This window comes from Mustelus asterias, chromosome 17 (genome assembly GCF_964213995.1).
Source record: "Mustelus asterias chromosome 17, sMusAst1.hap1.1, whole genome shotgun sequence".
Taxonomy (NCBI): Eukaryota; Metazoa; Chordata; class Chondrichthyes; order Carcharhiniformes; family Triakidae; genus Mustelus; species Mustelus asterias.
The window spans coordinates 21,463,383-21,479,493 of record NC_135817.1 but is presented as its reverse complement, the minus strand read 5'-3'; the positions used below and the strand labels follow the sequence as shown (position 1 = coordinate 21,479,493).

The 16,111-nt window shown below is 43.6% G+C and overlaps 1 protein-coding gene across 8 annotated transcripts in view; it reads right to left on the bottom strand.

The window, feature by feature from the left end:
• The window catches only part of LOC144506358 (sex comb on midleg-like protein 2), a 216,951-nt gene that overhangs the window by 142,650 nt on the left and 58,190 nt on the right, over positions 1 to 16,111 (bottom strand). For all 8 annotated transcript variants that reach the window (XM_078232360.1, XM_078232365.1, XM_078232362.1 and 5 more), the window contains exon 2: positions 12,868 to 12,971. In XM_078232360.1, coding sequence (XP_078088486.1) covers positions 12,868 to 12,892 — 25 coding nt within the window. In that variant the 5' untranslated portion in view covers positions 12,893 to 12,971. The remainder of the gene's footprint in view (positions 1 to 12,867; positions 12,972 to 16,111) is intronic.

Here is a 16,111-nt window from a genome sequence, read left to right as displayed (position 1 = left end):
CAGTTTTTCGTAAATAAAGACTAAGTTATTTAGTTGAAACAAATTTTGTTGAGTCTATCACAATCAAGAAGCAGGAAAGTTTCCACTTCAACACCGTGGAATCTTTTGATATGATTTATTGTCACATGTATTAACATAGTGAAAAGTATTGATTCTTGCGCGCTATACAAACAAAACATACCGTTCATAGAGAAAGAAACGAGAAAGTGCAGAATGTTACAGTCAGAGCTGGGTGTAGAGAAAGATCAACTTAATGCAAGGTAAGTCCATTCAAAAGTCTGACAGCAGCAGGGAAGAAGCTGTTCTTGAGTCGGTTGGTACGTGACCTCAGACTTTTGTATCTTTTTCCCGAAGGAAGAAGGTGGAAGAGAGAATGTCCAGGGTGCGTGGGGTCCTTAATTATGCTGGCTGCTTTGCTGAGGCAGCGGGAAGTGTAGACAGTCAATGGATGGGAGGCTGGTTTGCGTAATGGTTTGGGCTACATTCACAACCTTTTGTAGTTCCTTGCGGTCTTGGGCACAGCAGGAGCCATACCAAGCTGTGATACAACCAGAAAGAATGCTTTCTATGGTGCATCTGTAAAAGTTGGCGAGAGTCGTAGCTGCCATGCCAAGTTTCCTTAGTCTTCTGAGAAAGTAGAGGCATTGGTGGGCTTTCTTAACTATAGTGTCAGCATGGGGGGACCAGGACAGGTTGTTGGTGATCTGAACACCTAAACATTTGAAGCTCTCGACCCTTTCTACTTCATCCCCATTGATATAGACAGGGGAATGTTCTCCTTTACGCTTCCTGAAGTCGATGACAATCTTCTTCGTTTTGTTGACATTGAGGGAGAGATTATTGTTGCCACACCAGTTCACCAGATTCTCTATCTCATTCCTGTACTTTGTCTCGTCATTGTTTGAGATTCGACCCACTACGGTGGTCTCAGCAAACTTGAAAATCGCATTGGAGGGGAATTTGGCCACACAGTCATAGGTGTATAAGGAGTATAGTAGGAGGCTGAGAACACAGCCTTGTAGGGCACCGGTGTTGAGGATGATCATGGAGGAGGTGTTAGACCATAAGACATAGGAGCGGAAGTAAGGCCATTCGGCCCATCGAGTCCACTCCACCATTCAATCATGGTTGATTTCAACTCCATTTACCCGCTCTCTCCCCATAGCCCTTAATTCCTCGAGAAATCAAGAATTTATCAATTTCTGTCTTGAAGACGCTCAACGTCTCGGCCTCCACAGCCTTCTGTAGCAATGAATTCCACAGACCTACCACTCTCTGGCTGAAGAAATTTCTCCTCATCTCTGTTCTAAAGTGACTCCCTTTTATTCTAAGGCTGTGCCCCCGCGTCCTAGTCTCCCCTGCTAATGGAAACAACTTCCCTACGTCCATCCTATCTAAGCCGTTCATTATCTTGTAAGTTTCTATTAGATCTCCCCTCAACCTCCTAAACTCCAATGAATATAATCCCACGATCTTCAGACGTTCATCGTATGTCATCGTATAATCCCACGATCCTCAGACGTTCATCGTATGTTGTTGCCTATCCTTACTGATTGTGGTCTGAGAGTTAGGAAGTTCAGGATCCATTCGCAGAGGGAGGTGCTAATGCCCAGGCCACGGAGTTTAGAGATGAGTTTCATGGGAATAAGTGTTGAAGGCTGAGCTACAGTCAATAAATAGGAGTCTGACACAGGTGTCCTTGTTATTTAGGTGTTCCAGGGTTGAGTGCAGGGCCAGAGAGATGGCATCTGCTGTGGACCTGTTGCAGTGTAGGTGAACTGTAGTGGATCCAGGTAGTCCGGGAGACTGGAATTGATTTGTGCCATGACTAGCCTTTCGAAGCACTTCATAATGATGGATGTCAGAGCCACTGGTCGATAGTCATTAAGGCACATTGCTTGGTTATTCTTCAGTACTGGGATGATGGTCGTCGTCTTAAATCAGGTAGGGACCTCAGACCTAGTGACCTTACATTCATCTATGCAGACAAATAGGGCCTCAATTTAACATCTCATCTGATGAAAGATGCTTAATTTGTAGGGAGATTTATAAGTTTTGACTGTGCTTATATTGACTTGCTTCTTTCATAAAGACCATTTTAAAAAATAGCTCAATGCAAAAGCTAAAGCAATAATTCATAAGATTTAAATTTTATGACAAAAAAGGTCACCCAATCCATAATTGGAAATAAAAATTAGTGAGTATTTGGAATGCATGTGAAAGTCAAGGACATTCAACATGGATTTGTTCAAGGCAAGTTATGTTTAACTCATTTGAGCTTATTTTGAAAAATAAATGGCTGATTGAACAGGTGAAGAGGCTGTAGTAATTGTCTTGCATGTGGATATTCAGAAGGAGTGTCATATGGGGTTAATTAGGCAAATTTGGCCATATGAATTAATAAAAGTAGCAGCATGGATAGCAATACAGATGATGGGTAAATTAAGATTGGATACTGCTCAGATTGGAGGAAGGGTGGATGCAGTATACTGTGGGCATTAATGTGGACTTAACCTTTGTTCTTGGTGATTTCAATTATTTGATTTAGGCATAGGGAGCACAAACTGAAGTCTACTTATGATACAAAAGGACAAGGGTCTCCTGGGTGGCAGGATCTAACAAACATCAAGAAAGACTGCAACAGACAGGTTAGAATGATGAGCAAAAAAGCATCAGATGTAACTTATTGCGAGCGAGAGATAATGTGTTATGGGAGAAAAAGAAACAAGGACTACATAGTATACAATGAATGGAAAGATGTAAAGGCATAGATTAAGAAAGAGACCTCAGAGGTGCAACTATATAATTTTCTGAAAAGCAAATGCAGTTAGATAAAGCCATAATAGGCCAACAGTATTCTACATTTTCTAAATAAAGGAGTGAAGAGTGAAGTCATGGCAAGTTGGAAAAAAAACTGGATAAGCCATTGTTTGAAGCAACAGAAGACACAGGTTTGAAGCAACAGAAGACAAAGAGCTTGATACCATTAGCTGGAATGACAAACTCCTGTTTTGTAATGCATCAACACTTTTATGCAGCACCTCAATGTCTTAAATTAAAATACGCAACTGCACTATTTCTTGCAAAACATTGGACCACAATTTCCTCAGTGTGACAACCAATGTTGGATTTCAACTTTCTGCCAATTATTTAGAATTTTTCTTCTGATGCTGTTTCGCCTGACCTTCCAATTTAGACCTGTCGCAACACATCCTTAAAGCCCAGTTGCAACAAAGTGAAGGAGGACATGTCCCTTTTTTAAATGGCACAAGCTGTCTCTTTTTAAACAGCTGGCAATCTTCATAATCTATCAAATAAGGAGACTGAAAGTTGTTGGGCAGCATTTTCCCAAACAAATTCGAAGTGTCATAACAACGAGAAAATGGGAGTCCTCCACGTTGGCCTATTCGGTGTGCCGACACTTCATGCAATGAAAGAACCTCCATTCGATTCACGCCGTCATGACTCGCCCAAAGTGGCCACAGGTGTGTGCCGTTAAGCAGGGGGAGCTCCTTTTAAACACTAATGATATAGACGCAGTCATGCCAGGAAGATGGCACCACACAGAGCTGCTTCATGGTTTACAGAGGGACAGCTGGGTCGGCTGCTGGAGGCCATGGAGGAGAGGGGGACAATTTTCTTCTCCCAGGACACTCAGTGGCCCCCAGCACTCTCTGACACCCCGCGGCCTCCCAGCACCTGACCCCTTAGCACCTTCAACCAACCCCTCTTGCGTCTTCCTTGACAAACTCTTGCCTGCCGAGGCATGGCCCTGACATGCCCCCACTCCACAACCTTCCAGCCATCAGGCTTTCAATCATGCCTTCCGTCCCTGCAGGAGAAAATGGCCCATAATCTGGATGGGGTCCCAAAGCTGTGATTCCTAGCCGCTTGAGGAGCGCATGGTGGAACTGTCGGGGCAGTCAGTCGACAGATCTGTGACCGACAGTTAGGTCGGGGTGCGCCACAGAAGTGAAGAACCACAAAACCTTTACTAATATGCTCTATATAAAGTAAATTGCAATCTACCCCGATACTTGCCCCTCCCTTGCACTTACCCATGTCTTTTGCAGGAGCAGAACCTGATACGGCCGGGTCCTCAGAAGTCATGCCCCTACAGAGATCACAGTCCACATTTCGGAGGACGCCCCAATGATACCTCCAAGAAAAGCACCGAACAGTTGACACAGGCATCACACACCATCCACCAGTGCAGGTAGTCACCATGGTTGGACAGGTTAGCATGAGGCTTCTGGGGCACTTTCCAATGAGCACCACACAGCCGTTGATGCACTTGTTGGTGGAGGTGGAAACGTCCAAGGGCTCAACAGGCAGAACTTTCCCATAGGCAAGGAGCCAGCGGTTGGATCAGTTCTCCCGGAACTGCTGGGGATTGGAAGAGGGGCTGTCAGGAACCTCCAGCAATTGCAAGGCTGCTTTCGAGGATCCCAGCGCCTTTGGTCGCGGGAGATAGTGCTCACACTGCGTGGCACCCAGGCCAATACTGCAAGAATGGCAACCGCAGTGGAAAGCCTGGGGCAGGAAATGGTCACCACAAGGGCCTTAGGAGGTCACGAGGGCCTGAAAGTCAAAGCTGCAGGCCTCAAGAGCATGTCATAGTCTCAACAGGCACTTGCTGCAGGACTCAAGAGCTTGGCCCAGTCTGAGAGGGTACTTGCTGAGGGAATCCAGAACTTGCCCAGTCTCAGAGTATCGCTGATGGAGCAGATGCAGTTGGGCTGGCAGGAGGTGCAGAGGCCTCTGGAGCTCACTCTGGCTGCGTTGCCATCATGGAGTGTCCCAAGGGCCTGAGAAGGATGAAGCACTGGAGTCCATGCCTGGGACTGCATCCAAAAGGCCCCAGCCCCTCCAAATTCCCCCTTCCTGACACTGATGCATCTCATTTGCAGCAGGATGAACAGGGTGGCACGGCTACATCCGTGACAACAGAAGTCAGCCAAGGCACTACAGGTCTCAGCCCACCCCTCCACATTTGATATGCATCCTGGGAGAGACACCTAGACATAGCAATAGGACATGAAAGGTTAAGAAGTTGCAGGGCCACCAAACATATAGACCAAATCAAACAAACTCAGGGAGCAGCCACCCAAAAAAAGGGAACTGCCCAAACCAAAAAACAAAGCAGAAAGGAAACTTAAAACAATAAATCAAAATGTGATGAAAGAGGTCAATAAAACAGCCCAGTCCTTGTGGTGCCCAACGAGCATGGGTGATGGGTGAGGGCACAGTAGTGGAAGGTGTGCAGCAGCAACCCATACAGGAAATCCATAATGTTGCTTGATGGTGCCCTCAGACACCACATACTCCCTCTCCAGGGACACCCAGCTGCAAATATAGCCATGGGAGAGGGACAGGCAGTCAGGTTGGATGACCCCCAGTTGCCTGCTGCCTGGTCCTGTTTATGGCAAGCTTGGTTAGGCCCACGAGGAGGTCCTCCGCCTTCCATGCCCCTCTGAAAAGGGTGCCCTTAAAACAGGAGCTTGGGACTGAAGTGCAAACAGAACATCAGTAAAAGATTTTTTAGATAGCTGAACAGGGTGCATTCTATAACATTGAACGTAGACAGGATCCATGGACTTCGCAACATCGCAAAAGGAGCAGGTTTTTGGGGAGCCTGTGAACCGGTGCAGTTTACGGTTATATGGTACTGCTGTGTGCGCTCGCCTCCACCCCAGGCCCCGATGTAGTAGGGGAGGATCCCTCTGTAGAGGGACCTCTACTGGGGACCTACGCCATCGGACAGCAACAAGGCCCGCCATGGGCGAGGGCACAGTAGTGGAAGGTGTGCAGCAGCAGCCCATATAGGAAATCCATAATGTTGCTGCCTGGTTTTTACACTGGGGACCTTTCGCGTGTGAGCCGAACATGATGACCACTACACTAGAGAAACTCTTGGTGTCATCAAGAGAGCATGGGTGAAGGCATACACTAGTTAGGGTTCTGTTAATTGTCAATTAGAAAATCACTTAAATGTTATTGCACCCCACAGCTATGACTAACCTGTCTGTGATCTGCCTTCCACAGGAATGACCATACCCTGACCGTACACACTGGGGCACAGACCACAGTTCTGCATGAGGGGCAATCTTCGGCCCACTGAGCTTGCGATCCCTAGTTCCCAGCACCTGTGTCAGACCCCTAACTGAAATGGTAATCCAAGTGCTCATCCTCAGCAGTCCGGGCCCTGTAGGCTCACAGTGACAGACAGCCTGGCTTGGTATCTTCATCACCCACCAGACCCTAGGGCCGTTGTCTTCCTCCTCAGCGGTGACAGCCTGGTTCTCCCCCTCCTCAGTGGTGTCTGTCTGGTCTCCCTCCTCCAGGATGTCTCCCTGCTGCTCGTCAGATTGTGGAGCGCACTGCAGACAACGATGATGCAGGAGACCCTCAGGGAGCTGTACTGGAGGGCGCTGCCAGCGCAGTCCAGGTAGCAGAATCGCATCTTCAGCAGCCCGATGCACCACTCGACGATGGAACGGTTGGCAGAATGTGCCTCATTGGAGTGGGTCTCCGCATCGGTCTCAGGCCTCTGCACTGGTGTCCTCAGCCATGACCTCAGCAAGTAGTTCTTGTTCCCCATGAGCCATCCAGTAGCCTGGTTGATCCTCAAAGAATCTGCGGATGTCCCATCCCAAGTTCCACGGGATGAAGCTATCATAGAACATAAAAACCCTACCGTGCAGAAGGAGGCCATTCGGCCTATCGAGTCTGCATCGACCACAATCCCACCCAGACCCTATCGTGCATGCTGCCTGGGTGGCTCGCACATACGTGATGTTCAGAAGATGTCATACACAACATGAACCTTCAGCAAGTTGAACCCCTTCTCATTGAAGAATGGCATTCCTTGATCATACGGGGCCTGCAGGTCAATGTTCGTGCCCTGCACATGGAGCATCCCGGCCTGAGCCTCCCAAGCTGATGTAACTGGCTGTCCGGGTGGCCACGTCCTGCCTCCACCAGGGTGAGACACCGAGCGAGCGCAAACCCCGGTGCCATGCACCACCTCAACACACGGCTGACCAGTGCCACATCATTGCTATGGCAGGCACGGGGAGCATACGGGTGGTTTTGGGTGTCCCCATTGAAACCTCCTGAAGTTTAGACATGAGTGCACCCATCTGGACGTCTGTTGCAGTGACTTCCAGGAATGGCTAGCAGTTCAGGCAGATGGCGGAGAAGCATCCTCGTATAGTCAAATGGACAACGCCTGAGCAATTAGGCCCAACATAAAATTGGACACTTTAAATTAATACAGCTAAAGCTGCTTCTACAAGGTTACCACAGGTCAAAAGCCAACAGGGACAGATACCAGGACTGTAACTGGCTGTCCGGGCGGCCACATCCTGCCCCTGCCAATAATACTTTTAACCACAAAAGTGTTTTGATAGCCAAAGTTATTGTCTTTGACCTCTGATGCAAAGAGTTCATCAAATTCATTCACCTTCACTTTGGCTACAGCATCATCATAATGATCCCACTCTGGATCAGACATTTTTGGTCTCAGAATTATTCCTCCATAACAAATCACCCTCTGCTCCATCCCTTGAATTTGATATTCCACATTTATTGAACAATCTGATGATTTGTACACCAACCGCATTCCACGATTTGATGACAAAACCATTCAAAACATCAAGAGTGCACATTTCCACTTTTTGTAACGGTTCTCTCTGTGAACCACCTATCTATTTCATTCAGCGTTAACATGTTGATACTTGAATGGGGTTTAAACTACGGACATTAGACACCGGGTACAACTGCAATATGGCTGTTACTTCTTCACAGGTGCCTCTTTTTCTAATCAGTTAGATGGGATTTGAAAACATCCCACACAAATAACTGCAATCTTTATGTAGGTCACCAGGATGCCTATCCCACACATTATTGATCAATAACGTCACTCCATCCTCATGCATCCAACCATTGTCATGGACATGCACAGAACTCCTGAAAATTACTAATTAATTTTGTCCCATCAGGCCATGCAGGCTAGTACTACAGTAAAACTTGTCTTCATGTTCTTGTGGCAATTTTTGAAACTTGCCATTCCACATTTCAATTGCTGGGTATATCGAAATTCATGACATTCGTGAATTATGCCACATGTTGCCAGTGTGGCATAATACGCAATTATGCTTTTGCTACTGTCTGTTGACAAATTGCTTGAAACTGGTAATTTTGGGGGAGATCTTTTAGTAGTCCAAGTGATCTTGGCCTTCTGCCACATTAGACATTTTTTATTGCATAAAGCAGTTACACCAATTAGTTGCTGCTCGGGAATCTTTGCTAAGACGCTCAGTTTAACTTGGCCCACTTTAGCATGTATATACATATTGAACATGTGAGGACCCATTTCAAGGCATGCTTCTTGAAATCAGGATGTGTAGATGCCGGCGTTGGCCTGGGGTAAACACAGTGAGAAGTTTAACAACACCAGGTTAAAGTCCAACAGGTTTATTTGGTAGCAAAAGCCACAAGTTTTCGGAGCCTTAAGCCCCTTCTTCAGGTGAGCGGGAATTCTGTTCACAAACAGGGCATATAAAGACACAAACTCAATTTACAGAATAATGGTTGGAATGCGAATACTTACAGCTAATCAAATCTTTAAGATACAAACAATGTGAGTGGAGAGAGCATCAAGACAGGCTAAAGAGATGTGTATTGTTTCCAGACAGGACAGCCAGTGAGACTCTGCAGGTCACAGTCGCTGAACAGAAACTGATAGCCAAGTTACGCACACATGAGGACGGCCTCAACCAGGATATTGGGTTCATGTCACACTATCTGTAATCCCCACAGCTTGCCTGGACCTGCAGAGTCACCTACAAGTCAACGTGTAATCTGGACATTGAGGCAGATAAGACAATGGGCACACAAGGATAGCACAAAAATGCATGCAGCATAAAGAAACTAAATAAGCAACTTAGAAGCACTTAGCTTAAAATCTACATTACAGAAATGCGGGTACAAGTTAGACACAATTAATAGTGAAATATTCCAGACTATTGGATTTTTCAAGGGAACAGGGAAATTGGGATGGAAAACAGCAATGTTGATAGAAGACCATAATTACCAAAGTTGAAAGGAGAGATTTCAGTGTGATCAGACAATGTATGTAGATGGGCAGAAAGGAACACCAAATTTCAACCCAAGACTTTAGTAGTAGTTTGCTCCTAACCTCTTGACCGTCATGTCATAGTAGGTGTTTGATGGTGTATAAAATAGATGATCATGGAAGATGTAGCAAAAATCTCTTATAATAATGGGAAATTAATTTTAATATAAATTAGGAAAAGCAGAACCGCTCTAAAGGCACTTCTAGAAAGTAATTGGGTATTTTTTGGGAAATAATGGGCCAATAGTGGATCCAGAACTGGCTTGCCCAAAGGAGGCAGAGAGTGGGTATAGATGGGTCGTTTTCTAAATGGAGGTCGGTCACCAGTGGTGTGCCCCAGGGATCTGTTCTGGGACCCTTGCTGTTTGTCATTTTCATAAATGACCTGGATGAGGAAGTGGAGGGATGGGTTGGTAAGTTTGCCGACGACACGAAGGTTGGTGGGGTTGTGGATAGTCTGGAGGGATGTCAGAAGTTACAGGGGGACATAGATAGGATGCAAGGCTGGGCGGAGAAGTGGCAGATGGACTTCAACCCAGATAAATGCGTAGTGGTCCATTTTGGCAGGTCAAATGGGATGAAGGAGTACAATATAAAGGGAAAGACTCTTAGTACGGTAGAGGATCAGAACGACCTTGGGGTCCGGGTCCATAGGACTCTAAAATCAGCCCTGCAGGTGGAGGAAGTGGTTAAGGCGGCGTATGGTGTGCTGGCCTTTATCAATCGAGGGATTGAGTTTAGGAGTCTGGGGATAATGATGCAGCTATATAAGACCCTCGTCAGACCCCACTTGGAGTACTGTGCTCAGTTCTGGTCGCCTCATTACAGGAAGGATGTGGAAAAGATTGAAAGGGTGCAGAGGAGATTTACAAGGATGTTGCCTGGATTGAGTGGCATGCCTTATGAGGATAGGCTGAGGGAGCTCGGTCTTTTCTCCTTGGAGAGACGTAGGATGAGAGGAGACCTAATAGAGGTATAGAAGATGTTGAGAGGCATAGATCGGGTGGACTCTCAGAGGCTTTCTCCCAGGGTGGAAATGGCTGCTATGAGAGGACACAGGTTTAAGGTGCTGGGGGATAGGTACAGGGGAAATGTTAGGGGGAAGTTTTTCACACAGAGGGTGGTGGGCGAGTGGAATCAGCTGCCGTCAGTGGTGGTGGAGGCAAACGCAATAGGGTCTTTTAAAAGACTCCTGGATGAGTACATGGGACTTAATAGGATGGAGGGTTATAGGTAGGCCTAAAAGGTAGGGATATGTTCGGCACAACTTGTGGGGCCGAAGGGCCTGTTTTGTGCTGTAGTTTTTCTATGTTTCTATAATTTCTGACTAGCATCAGAAAGCAATGGCCCATTGGAATTACAAGATTTTAAAAGTGCACTTACCTGCTCAAGAAAATCACACTGTAACCTCTAAATGGTCAGAGCCTTTTGGGCCTGCATTGAAAGAGTTCCAGCTGTGTCAGATTTATGTTGGCACACCCCCCTTTTTACTGCATTAACTGTCATAAATCAGGCAAGTTTAAAGGGCCCAGTAAAATTGACAGGCCAGAGAGAAGGTAATTGTCCAAGGTACATGAATGGGATTTGGGTGGTCAGGAACATCTGGGGTGGGGTCAGATCAAGACATTTAAAAGTTAAGCAAAAGTTAGAAGCTTTATTTATAAAACTTTTTGAGTAACTATTACAGAACCATCTGAAGTTAGCGATTTAAAACACTTTGCTGGATGGTTCACAGCGCAACTGTCCAAGAGTAATTGACACCTTTGGACAAGTGCTTTGCAAATGCTTACATGGGAAGTTCCGAGAGGGATTCCCAGTGCATGTTTGGGGTACTCCCCAATCCAAAGCTGGAGAGTCCGGAAGTTATGGCCCATTTTCTTTTCAAAAATGACAATAGAACAGACCATACAAGATTTAGTAATGAAAAATTAAGCACACAATCTGACGGTATGGGAGTGTCTTGCAAATAGCATCCATAACATATTGGAATGCGTTTTAGACTGGAGATACAAGGCAGAGTCACAACTCAACTTTTTATATTGAAGGCAGGCATATCTTGAAAGAGAGAGATGACTGACCGCCGGCCGAAATACAATTTACTGGCAAATAATGGAACCTACACAAACAATGGAAACTACTCAGAATCATTTGGTATGATACAAACCAGTACATCTCAGTAAAAGACAAAAGCTCAAGGTGCTTAGTTCAGCAACCATGAGCAATGGAAGAGTTAAAAGGCAGGATTAACACAAATGCAAGGAAAAATATAAATCCAGTAAACTGGAAGAGCTATATAGAGCAAGAGGGTACAAAGGAAGTAATAAGACTTAAAATGGAATATGAAACAGGATATCAAAGCTAGCAGAAGTTTTTTTCAACATTTGGAGAAGAATGTGAGGCCATTAAAGGTGTTTGAAGGTGAGGGTGTAATAAAGGAGGAAATGACAGGCTTGTACTTTTTTTTAAACACAGTGCAGGAAGAGGACAAAATATTTGCAGTACAAAGGGAAGCTAAAAAGTCAAGAGAAAGAATTTTGTGGGGTTAGCAAGTAAAGATAGCAATAGTGAATAAAATAATTGGATTTAAGATAGACATATCACCAAAATCTGATGATTTCCACCCACACCTTGATGCTAAAGGGAATACCCAACTGCAAGTACTACAATTGCAATTTTGCAAAAAAATTTAAAGGGGGGGATTTTATGGTCTCACTCATCCCAAAACTGTAAAATTCCGTCCAAGGTCAACGGACCTTTCCACTGTCCACCCCTCACCCGCTCCAATTCCCGTGGATTAGTGGATAAGTTGCTTTCTCCAATTTAAAGCTACATTAAGGAAAGGTAAGAGTTCCAGCTTTTAAAAAAAAACTTTCTACTTGGTATAAATTGAAGGCAAGAGTATTTTAACAGAAAGTATGACTAGGGAACTCAGTCCAGTGTTTTGCCTGGCCTGCAGCATGTGGGAAATCATAGACACGCCTTGCAGTCTGGATGACCACACGTGCAGGAAGTGCCACCATTTGACCTGCTCGAGAGCCAGGTTTAACGTCACTTTAAGGTTACAAAGAACAAAGAAAATTACAGCACAGGAACAGGCCCTTCGGCCCTCCAAGCCTGCACCGACCATGCTGCCTGACAACTAAAACCCCCTACCCTTCCGGGGACCATATCCCTCTATTCCCATCCTATTCATGTATTTGTCAGGGCGCCCCTTAAAAGTCACTACCGTATCTGCTTCCACTACCTCCTCCGGCAACGAGTTCCAGGTACCCACCACTCTCGGTGTAAAAAGTCTGCCTTGTACATCTCCTTTAAACTTTGCCCCTCACACCTTAAACCTGTGCCCCCTAGTAATTGACTCTTCCACCTTGGGAAAAAGCTTCTGACTATCCACTCTGTCCATGCCTCTCATAATCTTGTAGACTTCTACAGCTAAGACAATTGTTGAGCAATGATTATTGCCATGTGACCTTGTGTGTAACCCCATCTTTTATTCAAATCCATAAAGTAGCTTAATTCCAAGGAAAATTTTCAAGAAAGAAATTGGGCATTTGGACACAAACGACTGCAAGCACTAATCTAATCTTGAGAAATCACATGCTTTTTCTAATGAGAACCACAACACTTTGCTTAAGAAATACAACTTCCAATGCAATGAGACCAACCACATGCTTTCAATCCACAAGAAAGTTGATACATTAAAAATGATTTTAATTAGACAAGCTTACCTTTAGTTGCTGAAACCCTCCCCATGGTAATTCCTGTATTCAATGTTCTACAACACACACAAGCTGGAACAACATCAATTGTCTTCTTTTGAAAGGGTGATTTCCTGCAAAAATAACAAATTGCAATTAACACTGATGACAATACAGAGGGTGCAATAAGGTTCCCACGAAGAAAACAGAAAAACTGCATAAATATGAATGTTATTAATGAAGCAGATTTGGAGGTCAGTTATAAACAACTGATGTCGGTGCCCGCCTCATCTCTTCACTGTTGTAATGCATTTTCCTTGAATTGTGGGACCATTTGGATAGTTAACATCGCAGCCCACATACTGGGGAAACAAATCATCTGCGCTACTCTCTCACATTAACCTTTCTAATGTTTAGCCAGATTTCCTATTATGTAGGCATACATTCCTTCCCTTATACAGACTGGTCATGACACATCAGCTTTTGAGAAAGCAAGTAGGTGTTTTATTTAAGTTTGAGTCAGAAAATAATCACAGAATAGCTGTATAATAGGCAATGTGGCACTGACCAACCACTACAGAAAATGGCTGCATGACGCACGAGTGAAGTGAGTTGACAGATAAGAATTAGAAGTGCATCAACTATTATTAAAAGGTGTGTCCACTCTGATGAGAATAATTCTTAGAAATCGCTTACCCTTTTTGAAAAGGTTATCAGTCAATTTTCTTTTCACTAACGAAAAGAATCATTTGCAGACATATGTGGACAACAGAACATTTTTATTCCATCAACATTTGTTAAATCCAAAAATATCCAAGCATACGAAATAAGAGCAGAAGTAGGCTTTTTGGCCCCTTGAACCTACTCTGCCATTCATTATCTTGGCTGATGTGTTTGCGTTTCTAATTCCACATTCACATCTACCCCCAATAACCTTAGATTCCCTTCTCTAACAAGAAAGGATCACTAATCCAGAAATAAGTTGCCTTCCAGAGGGTAACTTCTCATTTCCCAGTTGTCAAGGCAAATGAGCACAGGCAGTGGCAATCATTTCCTTTTTCAGCAAAGAGAGTGAATTTACATACAAATTAGATTTATTTTTTTAAAAACTTCAAAAATTGGTCACTTAAACAGCTGTTCATATATATTTACAGCATATCTTGAAAATCTCAATCACTGCCTCAGTGTGCACACTTCCGATAATTATGTTGTATGTACAGTTGCTAAGTCAAAATCCTGGTGCAAGCTTTACGTTAGTTTTTGAACCGATAAAAATCGCAGCCAAAAATCTTAACGTAACTAACGTCATACCAGAAGATGCATGAGCAAACCCTGCAAATGAAGCATAGTGCAGCACTACTGTATGACTTAAAACAATACATGAAATTTTAAGGAAGTAGCTTTGGCTATCTTGGTCAGCTGATCAGCTGCAAATAGTGCAATGACTCATAATTTAAACCAGGCTAAGCACACCCTTCAAGCTTAGTTGATAGTGATATTATTTTTGCGCTTTAAAGTAAATACTCAAAGCTTTTCTGCAGATTCAAATATTACTCTTAAATAAATCCAATTGTCTACATTTGTTCAAAGCATATTTGAATGAGTTGATACTTCAAAGATAATCTTGAGATAGTGGAAGTAATATTGGTTTACATAGCTGCACTGTAGATTACCCATATTGAAGCTTACTGAAGCAGCCAATATTTGTGATGAGGATGTGATGAGGCAAATAGTTATTCATGTACTGTCAGAGGCTACAATAATTATGCTATGATTTTACTTATGACGGGAACTTAATTTATGAATGCATAGTGCAAACTTGCAAATCCACAAATAAATTTGAACATTATATTCTGTTGCATCTAAAGAAGTCAGAAGTCAGCAACGAATGCTTATATTTACAGCAAATAGTATTCATTTATATCTACATAAAATTTGGGCACTGTTAGGGGTTGTTACAATGGTTTTCTTGTATTTAAAACAATAGTTCCCTTCAAGTAGCAAGACAAAGTAACAGAGTGGTTCAAGATGATTTATTAAAGAAAAACTATAGCTACAGGACTCCAAATGAAATCACAGACCAGAGTGAAAAATTCAGAAATACAAAGGCAATTCAAGTCTCAGCTTCAATTACAAGTAATTAGCATATGCCAATCAACATAAGAGTTAAGTCTAACCAATCATATAAAGTACAGTTTTTAAAAACCAATCACAATCACCTTACACTTGCTTAATTATAATATCCAATTGACATAAGGTTTTACTTGAGTATTGGTTTCCCCCATCTTTAGGCATTCCAACTGTTTCTGGATATTAGGACATGGATCACTCCCTTGTCCAAAGGATGATTTAAAGGCCTTTTCCCAGCATAGTATCTAATCTGAAGGTCACTTGTCTGGAACTAGCTGCTTACTATTCTGTAGTTAAACATTGTGTAGGCTTTTGTGATTTGTCTCTGCTAACCCTTTCAACCGGGATATTGGGTTTATGTCACACTATTTCACATAAATATTTCTGCTTTTTTCCTCCTGAGTCTTTATCATGCGATCCTAGAATCAGAATTTATGTCACACTATTTGTAACTCCCACAGTTGCGTGGACCTGCAGAGTTTCACTGGCTGTCTTGTCTGGAGACAATACACATCTTTTTAGCCTGTCTTGATGCTCTCTCCACTCCCATTGTTTTGTTTCTTAAAGACTGGATTAGTTGTAAGTATTCGCATTCCAACCATTATTCATGTAAATTGAGTCTGTGTCTTATAAGTTCTGTTTGTGAACAGAATTCCCACTCACCTGAAGAAGGGGCTCAGAGCCTCGAAAGCTTGTGTGGCTTTTGCTACCAAATAAACCTGTTGGACTTTAACCTGGTGTTGTTAAACTTCTTACTGTGTTTACCCCAGTCCAACGCCGGCATCTCCACATCATAACCCTTTCACTGGACAGTTATTAATGACTTATTTTCTTCCATAATTATTAGTATGGGTTTAATCCTCCTCAGGCACCACTAAGCTAACTTAACGTCCTAAAATTCAGCAACTAATTCACAAGCAGTTGATGGGTTTTTTTCCCAGTACCAGTTTTCTGTAATGCAATCAATAGCATAATGCATCTTAAAAGGTACTATTTAGTGTCATGTCAGGCATTCGTTAGGGCAAAACCATGGAATAGAGCATGAATCACCAAAGAGAAATGAAAAACACCTGCCTCATCTGAAATTACAGCTGTTTAATAGTTAATTTTCAAATTGGAGGAGATGAAAAGCATAGCATTTCTC